The following is a 17,215-nucleotide window of genomic DNA, read 5'->3' as shown; positions in this document are numbered from 1 at the left end:
GTTTCAAACTAAATAAACCCTCTGACCTTAACCAAGCCAAAGGAAAACTGCCTTTCCACAGAACGCACCAGAGTATCGTTTTGATATTTCTTTTCCCACAGTTACCCTTGATGCTCATTTTAATCCAAAAACAAAAAGAAAAGCAAGTGACATTTTGTGATACAGCCAGCCTCTAGCCAATCCTCAGTACCGTATTATACTGCTTCGACGTAAATGCTTCCTTTAGGAGCAACTGGAATAATTCAGTGGTTAATTTTGGGATGAGCTGCATGATGGAGAGAGCCTTGTAGTCAGAGACTTGGGTCTGATTCCTGACTCTGGTACTTATTAGATGGGTTATCTTATTCAAAAAAGTCTTGGGACTTCCCCGGTCATCCACTGGTTAAGAATCCATCTTGCAGTGCAGAGGACGCTGGTTGGATCCCTGGTGGCGAAACTAAGATCCCACATGCCGGGGGACAACTGAGCCCCTGCGCCACAACTAGAGAGAAGCCCGCGCACTGCAACAAAAGATCCCACATGCTGCAACTAAGACCTGATGCATCCAATAAATAAATAAATATTAAAAAAAGAAAAAGTCTTAATTTCTGAGTCTTAGTTTCCTCATCTTCAAAATGGGACTAGTAATAACTATTCTTTAGGTCTCTGGTAAGAGGGAGAGACACACTATATAAAGTGGTTGACAAACCATAACAGCTATTATTTCCATGAGCTCCTACTAAATACGGATGCTGTGAAGATATAGGTGAATGTTCTCCTAGCTGCAAATGATAAAATTCCCGAATGTGCTTACTTTTCAAAATTCTTTTTGTACATCTTTTCTGCCTGTGAGGAATACAGAGGCAAGCAATTAAATTAGCTAAAATTTAGGGGACACCTAACGGCTTATAAAATGTTTAAGGGCTCAGAGTTAAGGACACCTAAGTCTTAAACAGACACCAAATAATTGGCAGAGGTAAAACGAGAACCCAGGCACCCTAGCAGCCCAGGATGACCTTTCCCCCGCCTCATGATCTCACTGAAGTGCCTGGGCGCTGTTTCTGGTCGGGGTAATTTCCTGCCACATGACTCCTCACTCACCAACACCGCGTGCTGGAAACAAGGCATTCGTTGGGCCTCCACGCCGCGCTACAAGGCCGGGTACTGAAGGCCGGTTTTGGACTTCGAATATCGGAGGTCACTAAGAGGCCTCTTGAGCAGGGCTCACTCTTATCCGAGTGTAGAGAGGTACCGCTTTCCCCTCTTTCCGAGAATTCCATCGTTCTGACGCCGCCGCGTCCTTCGCCTTCACAACTGCCCCACCTCAGCTTTCCCGCCCTCGGCGCTTGCACGCACAGCGGGCCGCAGCGAGCCGGAACGCGGAGGAATCCGCCGGTTTTTTGTGGACGGCCCACCGCCTTGCTTTCATTGGGTAGCCTCGTTTTATCTCCGCCCCCAAGTTTTTTACTTTCTCAATGATTGGGCCTGGGCATTGTCCATCCCAACTCTCAGGCACCGCCCACTTTTCACCAGCCACTAGACACCCTGCGCTCTGTGTTCCCTATCGCGTGCACTCCACATCGACGCCTTGTCTAGGCGAGGATTGGGTGCACCTGGCAGTGTACCGAGCCTTGTAGGGACCGGCCCCTCCTCCTGCTCCAACCCCACCTACCGGGTCTCACCTCTCCACCCCGCAGGTCCGGCACTCCGTTGCTTAGCTCGCCCCACGTGGTCCGCGTTTCCTCCGCCCCTCCCTCCGACCACCGCTCAGAAGCCCTGGGAGCTCTGGCCGAGCGGCCGGCGCGCTGAGGGGATGCGCTCCATCAAGGCTCTGCAGAATGCGCTGAGCGGGGCCGGCAGTTACTGCCGGCGGGGAGGCTGGGGTCACCTGAGCCGGAGCCCCCTCCTTGGCGGGGGCGTCTGGCACCACCTCAGTGAGGCCGCGGCGCAGGGCAGGGAGACGCCACACAGCCACCAGCCGCAGCATCAGGATCAGTAAGGCTCGCGGGACAGGGGCAGAGGACAGGCACTCTCACTGTCGTTCCCACTAGCTTCCGCGTCCCCTTCCCCAAGGAGCGCTTCGCATCTCCCTTCTCCTCTCCTCGCTTACTGGCCTGCGATGCCTTTTCCTTTAGATTTGGGGCTTTGGGACCGCCGCGCTCGGGCGGTAACGTGCCGTCCGCCCGGCAAGGCGTTTGGGCAGGTCGGTCCTCGGGATGGTGCCTGTCCAAGGTGCGTACTTAATTGGGAGCGCAGGTGGGTGCGGAGTGTTGCTTGGTGCGCGTGTCTGAGTGCAGGGCCGTGTGCGCACCGCCCATCCTAATCCTCCTTCTCTCCCCTGTCCTCGTGTGTATATTAGGGGATGCGTGGGTATATAACAGCCTGCCTAGAGTCCCAGTGTTCTTGGGTCTGTGTGTGGTCGATCTGTGTTTCGGCGTGTGTGATGCTCGTGTGTTACTGGTGCGCAGATACTTGCGTATGTGTTGGGTGTGTACGTTATCAGGGCTCCCTAATCTGTAGAATAAGGGTGGTTCTCCGATTGGTTTTTGAAGGAGGAAAATCTTTATAATGGGGGGGGAGAATCATAAGACGCAGATCTCCCAAACCAGAGCCAGTCAGAGCCATTTTATGTGCTGCTCAGGCGGCTCCCTGATTTAAGGGGTTCTCTTCCCTTGGGTTCTTACTCTGCCCGAGAGGCTGCACCTCTCTCCCCCACCGCCCTGGAACACTTGGTGGCTGAGCTTCTTCGAGACGCAGAAACGGAGCTGAGCAGGAAATTTTTTCCTCCCCAGAAGCCAACATAGACACTATCCAAGTAGTCCCTGCTTTTTTATAGCAGGAACAGGAAATGGACCATCTCCCTTGTCATTGATATCTACTGATGACATTCAGAAAGACATGCACACCATAATTAAAGTAGCCAGACAGACTGCTCTGTCCTCTACCTCACCACCACTGGAGTCCCTGTCCTGGATAGGTAACATCCAATAAGGTATTATCTATTTATTATTAATAAGAATTAGTATTATGCTGTACTTTTCCATCAGCCTCTTCTCAAGGAGACACAAAATGTTTAAATTTTAAAGAATAAACCCTCTCTCTCCCGGTCTACTCTCCATCCTGGCTTTTCCCAAATAATCACCTTGGGAGAAATGGTGGTGGGCTAGAGAAAAGGCTTAACCTCCCTCACCCTCACACCTTCTGTGGGATGGGGAGCAAGAAGCATCCCTGTTTCCTCCACACACACCCTTCCTTACCCTGTGGTGTCAGGTGATGGAAGTGGTTTGTTTTGTTGTTGCTGTTGTTGTTTTAATTGGCGTATAGTTGATTTACAATTGGAATTGTTTTTAGGAACCTTAATCCTCTTGCCTATTGCTGCCTGTGCTCCCAGGGACTTCTTGGTAAAGGCCTTGGACCAATGCTCCTTTGGGCAGGAGTTGAGGGCATGGAGGGGGATGGGTTCTGGGAGTGTGACACCATGAGGGGAAGTGTTCTTGGTGGATAAGGAGGGCAGCAAAGAGAAAATGCCCTGTTATTTAGGTTACTGTTTTGTTTCTTTAATATTTAACTTTATTTCTAATTATTAAAGAAGAACCAGGTAAATAGAGTATCAAGAAGAAAATCAAGATCCCAATATTAGAGGGAACCATATATCCATATTTAATATCTATCCATGATTTAAACCCATATATATACTCTATATGTATATATAAAATTGAACAAAAATAGGATCATAGTATTCCTATTCTTTGGTAGCCTATATTTCCCATTTATGAACAGCTGTTATTATGATTTAATGTGGGCACGCATGATGTCATCTTAATGGCTGCCATTTTGCCATTTTAAGATTCCATTGTATGAGGTATCAGTTTATTTAACCAGTCTTCAATTTGGTTACTCCATATTCTTATGCACTTGTTCAATTATTTCTTAAATTCCTAGGAAATTTTGCTCCCCAGAGACATGTCACTGATATTTTGTATAACCTTCTAGAGATATTTTATGCATATATCAGCAAATATATGTTGATATTATTTCCACTTTTTACAAGTGGTATCATACTATACATATTATTCTGCACCTTACCCCACCCCCAACATTATCTTGCAGATCAATCCATATCTTGGTCAAAGGGTATGCAATTTTTTTTTAAATGCTTGTGATACATTCAGCCGTGTGGCATTGTTTCCTGTCTTCCTTCATTTTCCAGGCAAGGAGACCTGGCCTCAAAATATTCCTGCGTACTTTCCTTCTTGAGTTATTCCTCAGATAGCTTTTTCCTCCCTTCCTCTGCCACCACATGGATCCTTTCCTCCCTATAGGCACCAGCCTCATTATAACAACTGGATTTCTTCAGAAACAGAAGAACTCCCCCCTCTCCTGGTATTCCTCCTGGCCCAAAACACACACATGCCTAGTCTATGCCAAGTTCCTTGAGAGGCTTTTTATTTTTAAATGCATTGTTTCAATAGATAATATATTCATAATCATATATCAATATATCATATCCATTAGGTAAAATGTACATATTTGTATGATTCAAAATTCAAAATATATAAAAAGATATATAGTGGGAAGTATCCCTCTTGCTTCTTTTGCCCAGCACCTGCTTCATCTCCCTAGAGGGAGCTAAATCAGTCTTACCGGTTTCTTATATATCCTTCCAGAAATATTTTGTGCCTGAAAAAACATACATATATATGTTCCCTTTTAAGCATAAATAGTACCATATACTATAAACGCTGTTCTACAGCTTTCTTCTTTTAGTTAATGTTACATCTTAAAGATCATTCCATATCAATACTTAAAGCACGCCCTCATTTCTTTTTTCTACATTGCATAATATTCCATCATATGAATATACCCTAATTTACCTAACCAGTTCCCTGTTGATGCACATTTGGGTTGTTTCCAGTGTTACTATTACTAACAATGCAATGAATGACTGTGAATATGTTACCTTGTAGGTACGTGAATACACTTATATGGTAAATACCTGGAAGTCAAATTGTTGGATCTAAGGGTTTTGAAGGGTCTAATCTCATAGTTATCATATTTGGAATGAGCTGATAAAATAATTCCTCTAAATCTGTTAACATATTAATAGAAGAAATCTTGAAGATCAAAAATCTTTAGTACCTGTATTTTTAGGTGCTATAATCCAGTGAGAGAGATACTTTAGGGAACAGGGGTATTCCTAGAAATGTAACTTGGTGATTCTTTATTGAAGATCCGTAGTGTGCTAGGGACTTTGCTCAGTTCTAGGAAGACAAAGATGTATAAAACAAGAAGACATAATAGTGGAGCAAGGGAGATTGTCTTCTGTCAATAAGATGGTATGTTGTGTCATACCAGCAGCATAAGCAAAATCAAGAAGTTTGGGAAAGGCTTTACAGAGTTAGTAACATTTGATCTGTACCTTGAGGGAATAAGCAGGACTGTGCAGGTGAAGGAGGAAAAGGTCTTTCCATGCAGAAGTTTCAGTGTAAACAACAAGGGCCAGGAAGCCTGACAGTGCCTAGGCCACCTATTTATTACCTGGCATAACTGGAGTATGGGGGCATAGTGGAGAATAGGAAAGGAATATTGACAGGTTTTAAAGAGCCTTGAATGCCATACCAAGGAATAAGAACTTATTTTGTAGGCACTGGGGAGCTATCAAAGGTTTTTGAGTAGAGAAATGATATTTGAGTTTTAGAAAGATAACTGGCACATTGTAGAAGGTGGGTTGCAAGTCAAGAGAGTGTAGGAGCAGATAGGTAACAGACAACAAGGAGCTACTGAGCATCTACTTTGTGAAAGATGGTTTTTCATGGAATGGCATTTAAATTAAACCTCACATCACCCATGTGAAGCAGATGTTAAACTCTCATTTTAGGGATGAGGAAACAGGTTCAGCTTTATTAAATAACCTGACTTACTATCCATATTAAGATCACAGCTATTAAAGGCAAACTGGTTCTTTCTACAACGCCGTGCTAGCACAGGGGAAGAGAAGAAAAGAGGGTGGATTTGAGAGACATTATGGAGGTAGATTCATCCAATGTTGGTTATGAACGTAAGGTATGGGAATTATCCAAATGATTCCACATTTCCGGCTTGCCCCCCGCCCCCCGGGTAAGTGGTAACACTATTAATCCAAATGGGAATCACAAGAGGAGGAGCAGAGGGAGGGAGGCAAGATGATCTCAGGCTTGGACACGTTGAGTCTGCAGTGCCTATGGGACATCTAGAAATGGAAGTATTTAGAACGCAACTAGAAATAAATGTCTGAAGTTTAGGAACAAAAGAAAGAGAATAGGATTTAAGACTTCTCAGGACCGATGTGAAGGTTGGAATTATAGGGGTAGATCAGATGGTTCAGGGAGAAGGTGTAGACTGAGGACACCTACCTGCTGCTAAGCCCTCGTTCTAGGAGGAGGAGCAGGGAGGAGTTCTCAGGTTCCTGTCCTCCTCCCCTGTCTCTGCCCCCAAACAGTGATTCGCCAGAGAGTGGCATGCTGTCCCATCTGGGTGATCTGCTCTTCTACACTATTGCTGAGGGACAGGAACGAATCCCTATCCACAAGTTCACTACTGTAAGTTCCTCTCTACCTGCTCAGAACACTGATCCCTTAGGATCTCTGGAAACTGGGGAAAGGAAGGTAGGACAAGTACAGGGCAGCTAATGGGTTGCTTCATGAGGATGAAGAATAGCTGATGATAGCAGATACCTAGGCTGATGAGGCAATCCCATCCCTGCCCCAGGTGGGATGATTCAACCCTCTGACTCAGCCCATCTTTTTGGTTTGCGACTTTGACCCAAGGGGTTCAGAAACCAGCTGCCTTGATGAAAAAGGGCAGGAAACCCCTATTAGCCTTCAAAACTGTTATATTCCATCCTTTCTTGGTCTGCAAACCCATTTCTTCCACCTGTTGTAGTAGTTGGGGTTGAGTTAATTGTTATCCATTGGGAAAAATGATTAGGATTAGATTATTGTCCTTGTAGCTGACCTTACCAGGCTCCTTTCCCCTGAAGGCACTGAAGGCCACTGGACTGCAGACGTCAGATCCCCGGCTCCGGGACTGCATGAGCCAGATGCGCCGCATGGTTCGAGAGACCAGCAGTGGTGGCCTCTTGGACCGAGATCTCTTCCGAAAGTGAGGGCCCCGGAAACAAGGGCACTGCTCTCAAAGCAGTTCTTTGGACACTTTGACAGCAGGAAGGGATACTGGGGATTGGATAATTCAACCCCTCAACTTTATTACTTATTTATTACACAAGTAACACATATATATGCCTATACGTATTGTAAAAGTTCAAGCAACAGAGAAATACATGTTCTCCTTTCCCTCTCTCCCCATCCCTGTCCCTTTTCCCAGAAGTAAACATTGTTAACAGATTAGTAGATATCTTCTAGATAATGTCCTAAGCATTTACATATATATATAGGAATATATGTAAACATACTTGTATAATTTAAGATTTAAAATATAAAGATGACCTACCATACATATTATTCAGGTATTTATTTTTTCTCCTATCCCAAGACACTGTGTCTTGGAATATCTTTACATATCATTACAACCCCTCATTTTAGAGGCATAGAAACTTAAGACCCAGAAAGATCAAGTGATATGCCAAAGGTTACACAGCTGTTGGTCCCAAACCCAATGACCACTCACACTTTCTTCATTCCCAACTTCCATGGCTCCAGAGTGAGTCACAGCTGCATCTCTCCAGCCCCCTAACCCAGTCGTGTCTGGGATCCAGGTGTGTGAGCAGGAACATTGTGCTCCTGACCCAGGCATTCCGAAAGAAGTTCGTCATTCCTGATTTTGAGGAGTTCACGAGCCATGTGGACCGCATCTTTGAGGATGCCAAAGAGCTCACTGGAGGCAAAGTGAGGGCCAGGGGACTGAGGGATGGGCAAGGGCTCTGGACCAGATATACCTTGCTTCTCAGAGATTTCCTGGGGCTGGGAATCCAGTGGATGAGTGATGAGAAGCAGAACCTCTAAAAATGGGGACAAGGGCTTTATGTATTTTACCTGTGATTTCTAGAACAGGTGAGGGAATCTGAAGTTTTTATGGAGACAGCTGACATAAGGATTCAATAGAACTTTGAAAGAGACCTACAGGGTAATTAAGCCTAAGAGCAGAAAAGGGAAGCTGACCCCAGAATTCTCTTTATACCTTCTGTGGGCTTTACTGCCATCTCTATAGGAGTGGGGCTGCAGAAATACAAGGCCTTCTAGGACTTAAGGCTTGGGTGTCTCTAGGAACAACAGGCAGGAGGGAACCCTGTTTGTCTTGCAGAAGACAGAATTTTAGCTTTTATCTAAAAGATTCTCCTGACCCGAACCTCAGCTCTGTTCCCCCTCTCCACATCCATGTCTTCATCCTGTCTCTGTTTTCTCTACCCACTCATACCCAGGTGGCGGCCTACATCCCTCAGCTGGCCAAGTCAAATCCAGATCTGTGGGGCGTCTCCCTGTGCACTGTGGACGGTCAGCGGTGAGATGCTGGGTGAGGAAGGGGAGGCAGGGCACACGGGCAGAGCATAGTCCGACCCCTTTCATGGCACCTGCTTGCCTCCAGGCACTCCGTGGGCCACACAAAGATCCCCTTCTGCCTGCAGTCCTGTGTGAAGCCCCTCACCTATGCCATCTCCATAAGCACCCTAGGCACTGACTACGTGCACAAGTTCGTGGGCAAGGAGCCCAGCGGCCTGCGCTACAATAAGCTCTCCCTCAATGAGGAAGGTGAGCACTCCCTGGGCTCAGACCAGACTCACAGATGCCCCCTTCTTACCCTACCCTCCTCCCAAGGGTGTGTGTTTCTCTGCCCTTCCTGATCAGCTCTGTCACTCCATCCTCCCCAGCAAAGAGATCTTTCCCATTTACCCTACAGAGTGGGCAGGCGGTAAAGGTTTTGCTCAGTGGCTGGTAAGACTCTGGGTGGTTTGTATTTCCCCAGGAATCCCCCATAACCCCATGGTCAATGCTGGTGCCATTGTTGTGAGCTCCCTGATCAAGGTCAGTGCCACCCTAGCCTTCTGGAAGGTACTGTTCTCTAAACCCCCTTGTTCCTATATCCCTCGTATCTGCCTGTCTCTCCAGGGAGATTGGTGGGGACTTGATTCCTTTGAGGGTGCCCAGGAGGCAGTGAAGACACAGCAGGGACTCACAAATTATGCTGAGGATGTTAGTAAATGGAACTGTATCCCAGCTCCTACCCATGAGTCTGGAGCCCAGAGCTTCCTGGCTCTGAGGGAAGTGAGCAGGTCCTGACCCCAGCCTAGCACGAAGGACCAAATGCCACACACAGGGGGAGGACAGCTCTGTTAGGTACTGATTGGCCACTTGTGGGTGAGGGACACATGGAAAGAAGGGTGAATGGCCAGAACAGGGCAGCTATTCACGTCACCTGGAGCTGTGAGTTGGCCTTGAGCAACGGTGTCTGGCCAGCCTGTCAGCTGTAGGTCTCCCAGGGCTTGAGCAAGAACCTGAGAGCAGTGTGGGCAGCAACAATCCAGAGCCAATAACAGCCCTTCCTGGGGAAGGTGGTGTTAGGAACCCTCCCCCCAGGGACCCAAGTGTCAGAGTCCCTGTGGTGTTGACACTATAGCTGACGAGTACAGGAAGCAATTGTGGGGTGGGGGGAGGGGGATGGACCAGGCTCAGGCTCTCCCCTTGCTCCGGGATAGCTCTATCTACAGCCCTGTATCTGGGGCCTGCCTCATCCCATTCCTATCTAAACAGGCCCTACTGACTTGACTCTTAGCTAAAATCTTTAGCTTTATTTCAGTTATCAATATAATTGATATAATTGAATATTATAATGTATGCAACACACACCGTCCTCCCATTCCCATCACTCACTCCAGTCTTGGAAATGGCCATGGGAGTCAGGGGTAGGATAGAGGAAGCCTCCAGCCTGGGGTGTAAGGAATGAGGATGGGGACCAGGAATAGGGGTGGGGCTTGGGAACAGGATTGGAATCAGGAAAATGAAAGTGGGAGTCAGGGATGATGGTTGGCATTGAAAATGGAAATGAGAGTGAGACTCAGGGATGGGTGAGACTCATAGCTGGGGTGAGCTTATCTGTACTCATTACCTGATAATAAAATCTAAATGATTTGGTTTTTAAGATCACTAGGTATGCATGGATATAAAAAAGTCTCAGTTGTTTAAAAAAAAAAAATTGTAAAATGCAACACACACCCAGTAGCAAAACCGGTCTAACACTTTATCTCCACTACATCCTTCTGACCCTCCCTGTCATCCTCCTAGGCTTAGAATACTGATATCTCTTTTTGTCTCCTTGCAGATGGACTGTAACAAAGCAGAGAAGTTTGATTTTGTAAGTTCCCTCACTGCTCAGCCCCTGGCTGCTTTTCTCCATGGCATGTTGTCCATTCCAGCTGTCCCAGTGCCTGGCTCTAACCCCACTTTGATGGTGTACCAGCCCACACTAGAAGCCTTATTTCCAGAGGTGTAGGAATCTGCTGGCGTGAGGGAAGAAAGCCTCCTGAAGTCCCTGCTGGGATAAGGACTGAGGAGTGCAGAAGGGTTAATCAGCCTATGTGTTTACTAGGGGTCCTTACGCATGGGGTGCCTCCCATGCCCCTTTTTCTCTTCCAGGTCTTGCAGTATCTGAATAAAATGGCTGGGAATGAATACATGGGTTTCAGCAATGCCACGTAAGGCCCTGTTCACAGGATTGGCTGAATGTGTGTGGGGATGTGTGTTTGAGTGTGTGTGTGTGTGTATATGTATGTGGGGGGCGGGGAATGGAGGAGGAGGATAGAATCTTAGGAAGAAGAAATCCCAGGGGAACCTTGGCCTTTCAGCTTCCTCTGAGCCCCTTCATGGCCATTTGTTTGCTTTGTAAAAGGATCTGTTCCATTTCTATTTGGTACTTAATGAGAAAGACAGTGTGAGAGTTTGCACCTGGGCCCTCTCTTGCCAAGTCTCTCAAAGCCAAAAACCTCATTTTCCTAGACTAAATGACTAGATCATTTTGGGTTTGGTTTTGTTTTTCACACTTTACAATAAAGCTGGACCCAGTGCTTTCTCAGGTTCAGAAGTTTTCTCCAGTGTAAGTGTGAGAATTAATAAAGGGGCTGATTTAGTTTGACATGTGTGATCTAGTTCTGTCTCTCTCAGGGAAGGTATTTTTTCCCCTTCTCCTCACACCCATCCCTCAAATGTCAAGTACTAAATTGGGTGTTTGCTTCAGATTCCAGTCAGAGAAGGAAACAGGGGATCGGAATTATGCCATCGGCTATTATCTAAAGGAAAAGAAGGTAACTGGGAGAGCCTGGTACAAAGTCCCTGGGAATTCTGTGGCTGATGGAAGGGCGATGGGGGCTGGGGACTTTGGCTGAGGTCCTGGCAGTGTGACAGGGGCTGCTGATGGCCTGAGAAACGCTCTCTCCTCTTCTTCCTTGCAGTGCTTTCCTAAAGGGGTGGACATGATGGCTGCCCTGGATCTCTACTTCCAGGTAAGCAGATGCCGCCATTCAGCCCAGCGCCAAGGGAACGGGACACACTGCCTTCCTTGCTCTGACCCACAAGAGGGATACTCATCTCCAGTGGTTCTGGCATCCTTCAGAAACACCAGGGGAACTTACTGAAGGATCAGGATGTCAAGAACATTGCTCTACACCTCAGAGCACAGCATTCAGGTCCACACCGGACCCTCACCTCTGCCTCGTCTCCACAGCTGTGCTCCGTGGAGGTGACCTGTGAATCAGGCAGTGTCATGGCAGCCACCCTGGCCAATGGCGGGATCTGCCCCATCACAGGCGAGAGCGTGCTGAGCGCTGAAGCAGTGCGCAACACCCTCAGCCTCATGCATTCCTGCGGCATGTATGACCTCTCGGGCCAGTTTGCTTTCCATGTGAGTGCTTCTGGCCCTGCCATCCATTTGCCATGAGCCCAGAGCCAAGAAAAGGGGACACCGAGTCTCTGAAGGTGGAGAGGTGGACACCTGTTCCTGCCTCTCACTCACTAACTTCCAGCCGGGCAATTAGGCCAAGAATCCTTAGGGGAGTTTGTCAAACACAGTAAGTCCCTCAAACACATAAACACATGACAGTGCAACTTCAGAACCACTCCTCTGCCGCCCCTCACATCGCTGGTGATTCTCTTCCAGGTCTCATACAGGATGTCACTTCCAAAGAGAGGCTTTTCTGACCACCCTCTCTCCACTGGGCTCTCCCTCCCACATCATTCTCTATCACAGCACCCTCCTTTTTTCCTAACATGTTATCATAAGTTGTGATTATTTTTGTCTATTTGTTTGTTTACCTATTTATTGTCTCTGTCCTACCACCAGAATGTAAGTTAACTGAGAGACCTTGTCCTAGTCCTAGCACATCATCAGGCACAGAGTAGATACTCAGTAAATATTTCCTTACTGAAGCCATAAATTTAAGAGGGGGCAGGGGAGGACAGGAGTAAGAAAAGCTAATTAACAAGCCAATAGGTTGAGATGGCTGTGGCCTTGCCCATGAAGTCATTTGGGATAGACTAACTTGTTAACACAGACTTGGGGCACCTCTTGCTCATCCACAGTTCCAACTTTGTCCCCAAGGTGGGCCTGCCAGCCAAGTCAGCTGTGTCAGGAGCCATCCTCCTGGTGGTGCCCAATATCATGGGAATGATGTGTCTATCACCTCCCCTGGACAAGCTGGGGAACAGCTATAGGGGTGTCAGCTTCTGCCAAGTAAGTCACTTTGCATATAGTATTTAATATTTTTGAATGAGAAAATAAAGCAATTTTGAGCTCCTACTAAGTACAGGGAGGAAGTAAACAATCTTTTTGCCTTACAATCCTAGAAGTTGGTATCTCTCTTCAATTTCCACAACTATGACAACCTGAGGCACTGCGCTCGGAAATTAGACCCACGGCGTGAAGGAGAAGTTCGGGTAAGGAAAACCCCAGGTGGCTTGTAAGACTATTTCAGAAGAGAATATTCCGTAACACTTCAGTAAAACCCTTGGCTAAGCATCCATGCGGGAGGGCGACAGGGTAGAGCTGGGCATGGGTGGGTTCAAAGTCACAGTTAATCTCAGGTGGGTATGATTTGTTTTCCAGAACAAAACTGTGGTGAACCTGTTATTTGCTGCCTATAGTGGAGATGTCTCAGCTCTTCGAAGGTACTTCTACTCTGACCAAATAAACACAATAAAATACTCCTGGTCAGAGATCTCATTAGCCGTCAACATAGCAATATAGTTAAGTGCTTCAGCCTTAGAGTCAGACTGAATGGTCAGAGACTACATTTAAATGAGTTTTTTTAAAAAAGTACAGTGACTGCCATGTGATAAGAACTTAATTAATGGTAGCCACCGTTATGATTAACCTGGGTGTTAAAAGCAGAGTCCTAGGAGGCTGGTAAGGACCCTGCCTCAAATGGATTACCAACATCAACAAATATGTACTGGGCACCTACTACAGGTAGGCAGTGATGTTTCTGGAACCATCACACTCCCATCTCTCTGACGTAGGAGTAGCAGTCTCATCTGGATAGAGAACACAGACTGTACACGGTCTACAGATCTTGGTATAAGCTCTGTTTTGCTTTTTCTGGAACTCATCCAGTCTGACCCCACTTCAGAAAGGATACCAGTGATTCTAGGCTGATCTGGGTAACTCCAGCTACTTTCCACTCCTCTCAGGTTTGCCTTGTCAGCCATGGACATGGAACAGAAAGACTATGACTCCCGCACAGCCCTGCATGTTGCTGCAGCTGAAGGTATCTGAAGGTTAAATAAGAGAGGAAGCAGATCCTGAGACCTTTCTTTTCTACCAAGAGTACCCCGCATTGTATGTGCCCTCAAGGTTACAAGGGCAGCAACTAGTTTTGTCCAGCTGTGCTTCAGTTTGCAGGCTCTTATTGGGTGCTGCAGGGAGCGAAAATGGGAAGAGGCCTTTCCCCCCTCCCCTTTTAGTTCAGACTCTAGCTGCCAAGGGTCTGTACTAATGTTAACACCAAAAGGGTCAGGATCTATACCCTCTCATTTTCCTTCTGCCTGTATTCCTAGGACACACTGAAGTTGTTAAATTCCTTATTGAGGCTTGCAAAGTGAATCCTTTTGTCAAGGACAGGTGAGTAGGATTAAGCTGAAAGTGGGGGAAAGGGAGGTGGGCAGCAGCTTCTCCACCACGGCCCTCCAGCCACCACAGTTATGTATATAACCAGGGCACTCTTGATGTCTTCTTTGCCTGATCATGGTCTTTGTTCCTCCTCTCAGGTGGGGCAACATCCCCCTGGATGATGCTGTGCAGTTCAACCACCTGGAGGTGGTTAAACTGCTCCAAGATTACCAGGACTCATACACACCATCTGAGACTCAGGCTGAAGCAACAGCTGAGGCCCTGTCCAAAGAGAACTTAGAGAGCATGGTGTGAGCATGGGGCATGCACAGTCCCTGCATAAGAGAAGCACGAGCTGGCCACACACTTAACATATAACCACCAAACATGCTACAGAGGGCCACACTGCTTCAGTGGTGGTGGGGGGGGCGGGGGGGGCAGTGCTTTCAGTGAGAGTCAAAATACCCCATTCCGTTGGCAGACAGAGTATAGAGAAGTGCCTTTGTGGACTCCTGCAGTAGAGCTATCCATGAAGATTGTGGGCTTCTTTAAGGGACAGCCTAATGGCTTAGCCCACTCCAGATCATCCCAGGTCTTCACGCAGGTCCCCTCTTCCTCTCTCTGAAGAAGCCATTATGAGAGAGAGATACTCTGGTAAGGGGCTCTAGCCACCACGCACATGTATATATCCACAGAGAAAGAGAGGAGCTATGCACCAGGCTTTAGTCGTCTGGAGAGATCTGCCCCCCTTGACCAGGAAGTGCTGCTACTGCTAACAGCAATTTTATAGACAGAGGAAGTATTTTGTGCTCAAATAAACTTTAATTACACAAATTATTATTTTTGCTAGACCCAGTCCTTCTCTTTCTCCCCTAGGGCCATCCAGCTGCATCACCATCATAAAGGTAGAGTAAGATGGAACCACAGGGTCATACAGAGCCCAAAGAATACATATTTCACATATATACTCACCCCACTAGGTTCTTTTCAATCCCAAATACTGCTTTAGGCTAAGTGTATTCTGCTCCAAGTGGGGACAAGTGCTTGGGTCTGAACAGGCCCCAAATTGGATTGTGCAAGACTTCAGGCCTCCCTCCTCCCTCTGCAAGTTACAACTATAGCAGAAATGAAGATGGAACTTCTCAAGAATAAAGTTTCTAGTACTAATCCCCACATGTCTCTTCCCCTTTGGTCATGGTTGTAACTGGTCCAATGATTGCAACAGATTGACCAAGTGTCAGAGGTGTGCAAATTAAGGCAGATGGACTCAGGGTGAGGAGAGCTGCAGCTGTCTGGGGCTGAGAGTCTGTAACACTGAGGTATTAGGCAAGGAGGGCTCTGTTCTCATTCTGACACAGTCAATAAAGCACTACCTGAGGGAGCCAGAGCCCAGACTCTGTACGTGCTGTACAGAAAGGGCAAAGTCATTCACTGCACCACTCCTCCAGCCAGAGGTAGAAAGGATTTACTCTGGAGAGATTCGGTAGAGCCCCCAAAACAAACAGGTTACATGTGGGCAAAGGGAAGGAGAAGTAGCACAGTGATGAATAAATTCAAACAAAGCTGAAAAGTAAGACCCTAGGACTGAATACAGTCTGAGAAAGTCCTGGGCACAGGGAGGCAGAGAGACTGAAGGAAGCAAGTCAGAGAAAGTACATTCATGGTAGCCTAGGAAATTGGCAATAGTCTGGGGGAGGGGAGAGGGTAGCTGTATGCCTAGCTTTCACAAGGTAGGGGAGAGGAAGCTGACAGATATTGCACAGAGGATCCATCACTGAATTGTGGGAGCTAGCAGTTGCTTGGGGCACAGTTAAAAGGTTTCAGACACTTGGATCAGGAGGCTGGCCAAGAGCGTGATTAGGGACTCCAGTGATGGACATACTAGAGGCCTTCAGGCACCTCAAGCCCCGAATGGGTCAGCAGCTCTCCATCCCAAAGGGCAAAAGCAGGCACCACTGGACCCCGGAAATCTGTCTGTAGTGTGTGGACCACAGCAACCCGACTCACATCCACCAGACTCAGCTTCTGGGCCTCATACTCCAGCAGCAGCCCCACCTTCTCTGGCTGCCCAATGCCCTCAATAGGGGCTTTCTCGTTGGCCAACATGGTGTGCCACTTGCGCTGAGCATAGATGAACACCCAGGAACGATCGTCAACACCGATGCAGCTATCCCGGGAAATATCCACGTCTGCCACTCCTATCCGGAATTGCTGGGAGCGCTTCACTGTCACCTCCCAGTAGTGCCTGCCACTGGTAACCGCTGTGTCTGCCAGCACCACTGCCCACTCCCGGAAGCGCTCCACATTCGGGGCCAATTTTGTGGGCTCCAATCCCACCATGCCGTATTTGACACCTGTGTCACCTTTGAAGAGTGCCAGGCTGCTGTGAGCGGTCTTTTCTTCCAGTTTGAAACTGACGCCTGCGGGCAGAGCAAAGAGGCTGGATAATGACGTGCGCTAGAACTCTAGAACCAGTGACGTACATATTCCGATCTGAAACAGGCAGTCAAGAGATCACGAGGAAACACGGAAGAGTCGGAACGTCAAGCGGGTAAGAGAGTGGGGGCGCTTTAGTATGGGCAGCCCAAGGATCCGAAAAACTCGGACTGGGGAAGCCCTGGAATTTAAAGAAACCAGAGAGTGTCCCAGGTTTGGAATCTCAAGACCAACGCGGTGGGGGAGGGGGAATGAGTCGAAGGGGCTGGAGTTGTTTCTCCGAGCGGGCTCCAGGAATAACAGACGGAAACTATTTTGGAAGTAAAAGAAAGTAAAATGATATAATCCTACCTCTGCGGGCATCTACGGCGGCAACCCCCAATCGTTTGGCTCCCCAACGGCTCAGGCACAGCGAACGACCAAAGGGCAGCGCCATCTTACGCCACGGATGAACAGGGCACGCCCCCCGCCCCGCCCCGCCCCCCTCCGCACTGGCTGAGACCCCTCCATCTGCCCGCCTGCTCCCCTGGCACTTTGTGCGCGAGAGGCAGCAGCGCAGTGTGATGACGTAAGAGAGCCAGCGCCCCGCAGGGAGCCGCCATTTTAGTGAATTCTGTTCTGGTTGCGTCCGGAACAGTTTATTCAATTTTTCCGCGGAGAGGAATGCTGTTCACGTTTTAACTAAATAGGGCGTTTAGAAAGATGGTGTAAC

The 17,215-nt window shown here is 47.7% G+C and overlaps 2 protein-coding genes across 3 annotated transcripts; one reads left to right on the top strand and one right to left on the bottom strand.

Moving 5' to 3' along the window:
- Positions 1 to 1,740: 1,740 nt before the first annotated feature.
- Positions 1,741 to 14,904, top strand: GLS2 (glutaminase 2). Of its 2 annotated transcripts, none has more exons than XM_082665629.1 (18): positions 1,741 to 1,974; positions 6,458 to 6,557; positions 6,998 to 7,119; positions 7,733 to 7,862; positions 8,396 to 8,475; positions 8,560 to 8,723; positions 8,938 to 8,996; positions 10,291 to 10,323; positions 10,605 to 10,663; positions 11,203 to 11,269; positions 11,417 to 11,467; positions 11,689 to 11,865; positions 12,562 to 12,693; positions 12,807 to 12,896; positions 13,066 to 13,127; positions 13,650 to 13,726; positions 14,016 to 14,079; positions 14,226 to 14,904. In XM_082665629.1, exons 1-18 carry the CDS (start codon positions 1,793 to 1,795, stop codon positions 14,380 to 14,382), a joined length of 1,806 nt encoding a protein of 601 aa, XP_082521755.1. In that variant the 5' UTR covers positions 1,741 to 1,792; the 3' UTR covers positions 14,383 to 14,904. The 2 variants fall into 2 exon arrangements, with proteins under 2 accessions (XP_082521755.1, XP_082521754.1); XM_082665628.1 differs by having other exon boundaries at positions 7,703 to 7,862.
- A 141-nt stretch (positions 14,905 to 15,045) lies between these two features.
- SPRYD4 (SPRY domain containing 4) lies at positions 15,046 to 16,978 on the bottom strand. Its single transcript, XM_082665630.1, has 2 exons — positions 16,855 to 16,978; positions 15,046 to 16,487 (listed from the first exon to the last, which is right to left on the bottom strand). Exons 1-2 carry the CDS (start codon positions 16,937 to 16,939, stop codon positions 15,949 to 15,951), a joined length of 624 nt encoding a protein of 207 aa, XP_082521756.1. The 5' UTR covers positions 16,940 to 16,978; the 3' UTR covers positions 15,046 to 15,948.
- Between the last annotated feature and the right edge of the window lie 237 nt (positions 16,979 to 17,215).

The sequence above is a fragment of the Grampus griseus genome, assembly GCF_964374135.1.
Source record: "Grampus griseus genome assembly, chromosome: 11".
NCBI lineage: Eukaryota > Metazoa > Chordata > Mammalia > Artiodactyla > Delphinidae > Grampus > Grampus griseus.
The sequence above is the reverse complement of the archived record's forward strand: the minus strand, read 5'-3'. Positions and strand labels throughout refer to the sequence as shown.

What these genes read in the sequence shown, in the direction of transcription:
- SPRYD4 (XM_082665630.1), bottom strand. Translation starts at nt 16,939, where the DNA reads ATGGCGCTGCCCTTTGGTCGTTCGCTGTGCCTGAGCCGTTGGGGAGCC. An exon ending in CGCCGTAGATGCCCGCAGAG is followed by an intron (nt 16,488 to 16,854) that starts GTAGGATTATAT and finishes CTCTGCCCGCAG; the next exon opens with GCGTCAGTTTCAAACTGGAA.
- GLS2 (XM_082665628.1), top strand. Translation starts at nt 1,793, where the DNA reads ATGCGCTCCATCAAGGCTCTGCAGAATGCGCTGAGCGGGGCCGGCAGT. An exon ending in CAGCCGCAGCATCAGGATCA is followed by an intron (nt 1,975 to 6,457) that starts GTAAGGCTCGCG and finishes GCCCCCAAACAG; the next exon opens with TGATTCGCCAGAGAGTGGCA. An exon ending in GACCGAGATCTCTTCCGAAA is followed by an intron (nt 7,120 to 7,702) that starts GTGAGGGCCCCG and finishes GCATCTCTCCAG; the next exon opens with CCCCCTAACCCAGTCGTGTC.